Below are 9,687 nucleotides of genomic sequence, written 5' to 3'. Positions count from 1 at the left end.
TGGTGATGATGGTGGTGGTGGTGATGATGATGGTGGTGATGATGGTGATGATGGTGGTGGTGATGATGGTGATGATGGTGATGGTGGTGGTGATGATGGTGGTGATGATGGTGGTGGTGATGATGATGGTGGTGATGGTGGTGGTGATGATGGTGGTGGTGGTGATGATGGTGGTGGTGATGGTGATGATGATGGTGGTGGTGATGGTGGTGATGATGATGGTGGTGGTGATGGTGATGATGATGGTGGTGATGATGGTGGTGGTGATGATGGTGATGATGATGGTGGTGGTGATGTTGGTGATGATGGTGGTGATGATGGTGATGGTGGTGGTGATGACGATGGTGGTGGTGATGATGGTGGTGGTGATGATGATGGTGGTGATGGTGGTAGTGATGATGGTGGTGGTGATGATGGTGGTGATGGTGGTGGTGATGGTGATGATGATGATGGTTATGATGGTGATGATGATGGTGGTGGTGATGATGGTGATGGTGATGATGGTGATGATGGTGGTGATGATGGTGGTGGTGATGATGGTGATGATGGTGATGAGGAGGAGGACAGTAATAGCATCTACGCTTTACAGAGTGCCTAGTGTGTGTCAGCCCTTTCCACACAGAGGTTTCTTTAAATCCCACAAGGAGCCTACTTTTAATACTAACAATAAAATAATTAGGTTAAGTAGTAACTTGCTCAAATTCACATAACTAATAAGCTGGAAAACCTAAATCGAAACCCTAATATATCCATCTCCTAATCCCAGCTCTGGCCAAATACCCTGTCATGCTGCGTCATCATAACCATAATAATAATGGAGTTATTTCCTCGTTCCCTCCCTCAGTGAATACGATTTCACCTTTACTCACATATTATGTCAAGTCCATATTTTTTTTCAGTGTCTGTGTATCCATAAATAACCCTCTTCATCATTCTCTCCCACACTGATGTCTTATCTGAGGTAGAAACGGCACCAGGGTGTTAAAAGCTATAACAACGACACCTCCAAGATTTTCAGAGACGTTGCTGATTTAAAATATTGGACCTATTGTCTTTGGCTACCATTAGAGTGTCTTGAAATCCCAGCCTTTAACACTTTCCAGAGTGCCTGGGACACACGTGCTCTTTTTTGAGGTCCCAACTGACAAACTGCTTCATGGAAATCTTCCTCTGGCCACCTCCCGTCCTACCCATGCTAGACATCAGTGCTTCCTCCAGTCTGCCTGCCGTGTCATACTTTCCACCCACTTTAGAGCTCCCCCTCTCTAGTAATTCCAAAGGCTCAAGGACTAGGTCTTATTTGTTCACTTTTGGGGAAAGGTGGATATATCCCCCAGTGTCCACAAGTGCACATGGCACATGATACACACCAAGTAACTGTAAAACGAATGAAAGTCCTTTCAACTTGGGCTGCCTTTTTGGTTATGTAATGCAACCAACATGAACAGTTAGCGCTTTGCAGAGGACAGGCTTACAGACTGACTTTTGGTGAATCCCACGCAATGGTTGTCATTTTCAGAGTTCCTTTCTTTTTCTCGTTTCCCCCTTTCACATAGATGTATCAGGAAATCATGCTTGCACTTGAAGCCGCAAGCAAGGATGATTCTACCATAACTGTTTTTACAGGTGAGACATTTTCTTGGATTTCTTAATAATTAAATTTCTATTTTGGGGGATTTCCTACCAGATAGGAAATTGAGTAGCTCTGAGATATTTTCCAGTACTGAGATACTCTATTCTTTTTAAATATTTTTTTTAATTTTTATTTTTTTCTAAGCTTGCTTTCAACAAACCCAGTGAAGATAGGCCCTATAATTACTCTTACTTTATAGATGGGAACACTGAAAGGTTAAGTTTTGATAAATAGTGCTTTTACTATAGTTATTTTCTATATATTCTTCACTTTTGGTTTCTATTTCCTCTTTGATCCAAGCTTTACATGATAATGATAATTCCCTTTTTTTTTTTTTTTAAGATTTTATTTATTTATTTGACAGAGAGAGACACAGCGAGAGAGGGAACACAAGAAGGGGGAGTGGGAGAGGGAGAGAAGGCTTCCTGCTGAGCAGGGAGCCCGATGCGGGACTCCATCCCAGGACTCTGGGATCATGACCTGAGCCGAAGGCAGACGCTTAACAACTGAGCCGCCTGGGCGCCCCAATAATGATGGTTCCTTTAATTTCTACAAAGGTTTTTGTTGTTGTTGTTTATTTGGTTGGTTTTTGGTTTTCCATTTCTGTTATTGATTCCTGGCTTCACTGAATTATAATCAGAGATGATCAGTTTTACTAGATTTACTATTTATTTATTTATTTATTTGGGGGGCGGGTAGAGGAGGAGGGAAAGAGCGAATCTTAAGCAGGCTCCCAAAGCCAGGGCGGAGCTCGATGTGGGGCTTGATCTCAGAACCCTGAGAGCATAACCTGAGCTGAAATCAAGAGTTGGATGATTAACTGACTGAGCCACCCAGGTGCCCCACTAGATTTACTTTTTAAAAAATCTATTAAGTTTAGTGGGGCGCCTGGGTGGCTCTGTCCTTGGGCGTCTGCCTTCGGCTCGGGTCATGATCCCAGGGTCCTGGGATGGAGCCCCGCATCGGGCTCCCTACTCCACGGGAAGCCTGCTTCTCCCTCTCCCACTCCCCCTGCTTGTGTTCCCTCTCTCGCTGTGTCTCTGTCAAATAAATAAATAAAAAATCTTTTAAAAAAAATCTATTAAGTTTTATGTATATTGCTCCATATTGAACTCTCTACCTTGAAGATAAAGAACTGGAAAATGGCCAATTTTTTATATCATCCAGGAACTATTCAAAAAATAAGTTCATTCTTTTAAGGTATAGAGTTAAAAATATATCAGTTAGACTGACCTTTCGAATTTATGTTAAGATTCCCCCATTTCTGTTTTTGTCTTCTAATCTTAGACTGAAAAAAGTAATGTAAAGGCATTTATTGCTATTATGTTTCTTTCAGTTTCTCCTTCATGTCAAAAAAACAAATTGCTTTAAAGCAACTTTTTATCTTATTGACACTAAAAGACTTGTGAATGGTTATCCGTTATTATAAAATGGTCATCTTTTGTCTCACTTAATGCTTTTTGTCTTGAAGTCAACCTTGTCAAATATTAATGCCATAACACCTGCCTCAGTACTCTTTGCACTTGCCTGGCAAACCTTTACCACCCTTTTAGCTTTCTATCTTTCCGAATTACTTTTTACAGTCTGTGTCTCATAGAACACATTGTTAGATTTTCCCTCTTTGATCCAGTCTGAATTTTTTTTTTTTTTTTTTTTGTAAAGGCCCCTTTACCTGTTTAGATTTATGTATATGACAGATCTGTTACCTTTTAGCTCTGGCATCTTACATGGTTACTACTTAGAATACTTCCTTTGACTGTTTTTTACTTCATGGTCTGTTTTTTCCTTAGTGTGTGTTTTACTTCTCATGGTTTGAAAGGTTTTTTCCCTGCTTTTAGTAATTGCTTTCATAGCTTTGTGTGGTACCCATCAATAACTCTAGCTTGTATTATTCCCCTTGGACAGGGTCTGTTCGTTGCCCCTATGAGAGTCGAGGAAGGGAGCATGCATTTCCCGACACCCCACAGACCTCTTTTCCGAGTATATGGTCTGTTAAGTAGTGCTCCATTGTCCTCTAGCATAGGATGTCGCCCCGGAGAAGTTTGAGGCTACCATTAATTTTGTTTTTATAAGATCTTTTTTTCCCCTTAGAAGACCAGGGGATACTTTCCGTTCTTTATCACTTTTTCATAGAACATATGTATCCTGTTAAAACTGATTAGTAAGGCCTTGTTTTAAGTTTTCTTTGATAATATCTCTGAATGTTTTTGTTTCAATTGGTCTGTTCTTTTTGAAAGAAATTCTAGTTATAGAAGAGAATGTCTGGACTGTTGGGACTATTATCTTTTATTTTCTCCGAGTTCTTAACTCTTGTCTTCCGTTGTTTTGCTCACTAGTCTCAATCCTGTACTCTGGTTGCATTTTTTTTTTTTAAAGATTTTCTTTATTTATTTGACAAAGAGAGAGAGAGGGAGAGCACAAGTAGGCAGAGAGGCAAGCAGAGGGTGAGGGAGAAGCAGGCTCCCCGCAGAGCAGGGAGCCCGATGTGGGGCTCAATCCCAGGACCCTGGGATCATGACCTGAGCCGAAGGCAGACGCCTAACAACTGAGCCACCCAGGCGCCCCTCTGGTTGCATTTTTAACAGTGTCTGTCCTTTTTACGGCCTCTAATGACATCATTCTTTAGTGATTGTGGTTTTCTCTCTACCTCTTTTCCTGAATGCTCCCAGGTACTTTTCTTTTTTTTTCTCTCATCTATCACTTCCGTTTTGAGTCCATAGAAAAGCTCAGCTGTTAATTTTTTATATATACGTTGAGGACCAGCATAAGAGTGTGTTTGGAAAAGAAGTTTTATTACTCATGAAATTATCGAAAATACTATATATGATACCATTTGCTCCTGATAGTAATGTAAGAAAAAATTAAAGAACAAATTTATTATGTTAAAATACTGCCGATAACAAATATAGCTCTTTGTTTCTCAGTTCCCTAGATATAACTGTCTAAAGCCCTACTACAAAACAAACATGTCTTCTGAATTTTTCCTTTAAAACTTGCCCTTGAGCCCATTCCAGTGTGGTCTCTATCTTTTGCTTAGATCCCCACCCTGACCTTTGTATCATTAAATCCAGGGACATTGCTTAGGCTTCATCTGACTCTTCCCCCATCTTAAACCTGTGTCTTCCCTGCCTTCCCTGCCTTCCCTTCCAGCCTGCCCCTCTGATCTGCTGTCTCCGATCTCCTTTGTAGATTCATCCTCTGCGTGGCCATCCAAAGGGAGGGTTCCTGAAGGCTTAGTTCTGGGCACTGTTCTCTTTCCCTGGACCCCGCATCCATGCCCACTCTCCAACTAAAGTCCATATGCTGGTGCTTCCTCCCTTGGTATCTTTGGTCAGGACACTCCCCAGGGCTCCCGACCCATGTGCCCACCTGGCACTTCCTCATAGGTATCACCTCCCACATCTTTCTCTCTGGAGCTTTATCAGTGTTCCAGATGACAGTGAGTGGTTTCACATCTGCCCTGTGATGTAGACCAGAATCCTAACATTCATGATTGCTCTTGTCCCTCTCTCACCTCCCATGTCCCACTTCACTTCATCAGTAGCTCTGGAGTCAGCCATTTTTTCTGTCTCCTTTGCACTAGTCCAAGCCGCCGTGGACTCTTGTCTGAAATGAAATAAACCCTTTCTCATCTTTCTGATTCCCTTTTGTCCTCCTCTCTCCCTTGCCTTATCCAATCTCACTACATCCAATAGAATCTTTTTCCAAATAAAAATCTCATTCCTCCTCCATTTAAAACTTCTTCAGTGGCACCAAGACAATTCAGTGGAAAAAGAAAAATCTTGTGACAAATGATGCCAGAGCAACTAAATATTCATATGGGGGAAATGAACTTCAACCCCATCTTACACCCTATACAAAAATTAATTTGAAAGTTATGTAAGCATAAAACTCAGAAACATAAAGCTTCTAGAAGAAAACAATATCTTTGTGACCTGGAGGTGGGCAGAGATTTCTTGGACAGGACACAAAAAGCATTAACCATAAAAGAAACAATTTACAACTTGGACTTCATCAGAATTTAAAATATCTGCTTATCAAAGACAATAGTAAGAAAATGAATATATAGGTATTACAGGCTGGGGTAGGAGGAATATTTGTTATACATAAATCTGATTAAGGATTATTATTCAGAATATATAAAGAACTCCTTAGAAATTAATAACAACAACAACCAGATTTAAAAACTAGATAAATGACTTGGACACCTCATAAAAGAAGATAACACAGATTGCCAATAAGTACATGAAAAGGTGCTCAAAATTATTAGGCTTCAAAGAAATGCAAATTAAAATCACAATGAGATATTTCACCCACTGGAATGACTAAAATCTAAAAAACAGACAATACATCGCTTCTCGGCCTTTTGGCTAAGATCAAGTGTAAAAGACAGACAATACAAAATATTGGTGATGATGCAGAGCAATTAGAACCTCTACACATTTCTAATATGAGATCGCTTCAGAAAACTGTTTGGCAGCTTTTTATGGAGTGAAACATATACCGGCTCAGTGGCATATCAGTCCACTCCTAAGCAATTACTTCAGATAAATTAAGCATGTATCCACAGAATGATTTGTAATCCAATTCACAGGAGCCAAAAACAACTCATGTCCACCAACAGGTGAATAAACAAATTGTTGACTAGTCATACAATGGAATATTACTCAGCAATATAAAGGAATGAAGAACTGATATGAGAATATAGGTAAATCTTTAAGACACAGTTCAGCAAAGAGAATATAGACACAAGAGTACATACTATAGAATTCCATTTATAAAATTTCTAAAATAGGCAAAAATATTCTGTGGTGATTGAAGTCAGAAAGTGGTTGTGTCAGGGCAGGGTGGGGTGGGATGGCTGGAAAGGAGCTTAAGGGAACTTCCTGGGATGGTAGAATGTTCCTATATCTTGTTTCAGATGGTGATCGCGCAGGTATTTGCCATCATCAAAAATCATTGAACTGAGTGTTTAAAATTGGTGTTCTTGTAAATTATGCTTTAACACAAAACACTTTCAGTGGCTCTTAGAATAAAAGCCAAAACTTCTTAATGGATCAGCAAAGCCCTACATGGTCCATCCTGCCTGTCCTCATCCTACACCAGTTTCCCCTCTGGCTTTTTCTGCTCTGGCACAGTGGCCAGAGTTACCCCCCTTCACAGGACCTTTGCACATGCTGTTCCCTCTGCATGAATTCTTCCTACCCTTCTTCTTCTAGCTAACTTTGCCTGTCCTTCATATCTCAGTTCAGTTGTTCCTTCCTTAGAAACATCCCTCCCTAAACCTCCAGGTTAGAACAAATCCCCTGTTACACACTCTCATATCATCATCGAGTACTTTCCCTTTGTATCAGAGTTGCATTACCTACATTTGTTTGTATGTTTTTAAATCAATGTCCAGCTTACTCACCTGTCTGTAAATTAGGGCAAGAGCCATGGCTGGTTCACCAGTGTATTTCCAGTGCTTGCTAGAGAGCCTGGCACATAGCAGATACTCAGTAATGGACAGAATGAATGAATGGTGAATCTGTTGATTTTATTTACAGGAAGTGGTGATTATTACTCTAGTGGAAATGATCTGACCAATTTCACTGATATTCCCCCTGGTGGAGTAGAGGAGAAAGCTAAAAATGGTGCCATTTTACTGAGGTAAGAGTGACATTTGTCTGATCCCAGCGGACTCGTTCATATTCCTCAAAGTGGTATTTAGTGCAGCAGAAGTAAGATAAATGCTTCTTTGTGTCAGTGTCATTAATGTGGCTTTGGACAAGCATATTTCTCCAGACCACCTCTATCAATATGTGGGCATTTATTCTATCACTTTAACTTCTGCTACCCATTCATCCTGCTGCTCTACATGAGATTCGATCAGAAAGCATAAAAGTCAACTACAGTTGAAAAAAAAAAAAGTTCTCTCCTATCGAAGCAGAGAGATTTAGCCAATTCTCATTTGGCCAGAGGAATGCATGATTTCCATGATTGCTGGTAATGGGACGTGTGAAGTAGTTTCAGCACAGAGGACATGAAGGCCTCTCTCCTCCTAACTCATGTATCGCTACCGGGTTCCTGATTCCCACAAAGCTGTAATATTGCAGCTCTTGTATATGCTCAGCCAGCCTTCCTAATCTCCCAAGTCTGCAGCTGACATATAGCCCTGGCCTGGCTACCCAGAATACACGGTTGAACCAAGGTCAAGCTTAGAGGATTCAGTCTATGAGTTTCCATCAAATGCCATCCAGATGGATATCCAGGCTGGCCAGAGTTCATTTCAGACTCATGCTGTCTTCCTTATTGTACTTCAGTCATGCCACGTTGGGACTTTTTATTATTATTATTATTATGTTCAACTAGCCAGCATGTTATTATCATCATTAGTTTTTGATGTAGCATTCAATGATTCATTAGTTGCATATAACACCCAGTGCTCATCACCACACGTGCCCTCCTTAATACCCATCACCAGTTACCCCATCTCCCCACCCCCCTCCCTTCTGTGACCCTCAGTTTGGTTCCCAGAGTCCAGAGTCTCTCATGGTTTGTCTCCCTCTCTGATTTCTCCTCCTTCAGTTTTCCCTCCCTTTCCCTGTGGTCCTCCACGCTATTCCTTATGTTCCATATATGAGTGAAACCATATGATAATTGTCTTTCTCTGCTTGATTTATTTCACTTAGCATAATCCCCTCCAGCTCATTTAACTATGCTTTTGTATTTCCATTTCTGTAGGAATTTTGTAGACTGTTTCATAGATTTTCCTAAGCCTCTGGTTGCAGTGGTCAATGGTCCAGCTGTGGGAATATCCGTCACCGTTCTCGGGCTATTTGATCTTGTGTATGCGTCCGACAGGGTAAGTCAGCCCCCAGAAACGTAGAAAGTCATGAAGTAAAAATGAGGTCCTCTGAATTCTCTTTAATTGTTGGCTGGTAGTAAATGGATCGCATGATTTATGGTAGAATGGACTAAATTTCCCTTTTTCCCAAAGAATTACTCTTAATTTAATTCGACTTGTTTTATTTGTCCTTCATTATTAACTTTGGTTTTCCTAAACACCAGTATTGTTGTGAACATTGTCTCAACTATTACGGTTCTATATTCTAATCAAATTACGTAACAGTTACTCAAATTTTGATTTTCCAATTAATCTAAAATAAGAGATCTTAAAAGCTTGCGATCAGGGCGGGGGGGCAGGGTGAACAGCATTTTTGCATGTTCTGCAAGTGGATAATTTGATACTTTTTTCCAAGTAAACAAATTCTGGAATTTAGAATTTTAGAATATTAGAATTTTTGGGGCGCCTGGGTGGTTCAGTCATTAAGCGTCTGCCTTCGGCTCAGGTCATGATCCCAGGGTCCTGGGATCGAGCCCCGCATCGGGCTCCCTGCTCAGCGGGAAGCCTGCTTCTCCCTCCCACTCCCCCTGCTTGTGTTCCCTCTCTTGCTGTGTCTCTCTCTGTCAAATAAATAAAATCTTTAAAAAAAAAAAAAAAGAATATTAGAATTTTTGAATAAGAAGGGACTTTGAAGCACTAACTACCCTCACTCCCTTTTTTGCAGATAAATAAATTGGAGTTCAAGTTACTTGCCAAAACAGTTTAGCCTTGTGTTCGCCATTGCATTGCATTGATTTTTAATTTCTGTTCTCACTACAGTATTAATATATACTGTAGTAGAATAAAATTTTGAAAAATGTGGAAAAGCATAAAGGGTTCGATTAAAAATCACTTCTTATCTTACCACTCACAGATAACCAGTCCCTGACTGCTGGAACCCTAGGCTGTCTCCAGTTCTGTCATTATGAACAAAGATGTGATGACCGTTTGTTTTAGAACTTCTGTTGTAGAACTAATAACCCCTTATAAGGTTATCAGATTCTTAGAGTAATTTTTTCTTATGCAGTCGTACAATATCCTGCTCTACAACCTTGTGGAAACATTTGGTTTTTACCCCTGAAGAGATTCCTAGCTTTGTTTGGAGGTGTTTTCCCTACCAATAGACATGACCATATTTTAAGACCCTTATCTCTTGAGTTCATTTTTTTTTTTTTAAAGATTTTATTTA

The 9,687-nt window shown here is 40.3% G+C and overlaps 1 protein-coding gene across 3 annotated transcripts in view; it reads left to right on the top strand.

Moving 5' to 3' along the window:
* The window catches only part of ECI2 (enoyl-CoA delta isomerase 2), a 28,835-nt gene that overhangs the window by 9,820 nt on the left and 9,328 nt on the right, over nucleotides 1-9,687 (top strand). For all 3 annotated transcript variants that reach the window (XM_032424971.1, XM_032424972.1, XM_032424973.1), the window contains 3 exons: nucleotides 1,557-1,626; nucleotides 7,180-7,282; nucleotides 8,357-8,477. In XM_032424971.1, coding sequence (XP_032280862.1) covers nucleotides 1,557-1,626; nucleotides 7,180-7,282; nucleotides 8,357-8,477 — 294 coding nt within the window. The remainder of the gene's footprint in view (nucleotides 1-1,556; nucleotides 1,627-7,179; nucleotides 7,283-8,356; nucleotides 8,478-9,687) is intronic.

The sequence above is a fragment of the Phoca vitulina genome, unplaced genomic scaffold, assembly GCF_004348235.1.
Source record: "Phoca vitulina isolate PV1807 unplaced genomic scaffold, GSC_HSeal_1.0 scaffold31, whole genome shotgun sequence".
NCBI classification, from domain to species: Eukaryota; Metazoa; Chordata; class Mammalia; order Carnivora; family Phocidae; genus Phoca; species Phoca vitulina.
The sequence above is the reverse complement of the archived record's forward strand: the minus strand, read 5'-3'. Positions and strand labels throughout refer to the sequence as shown.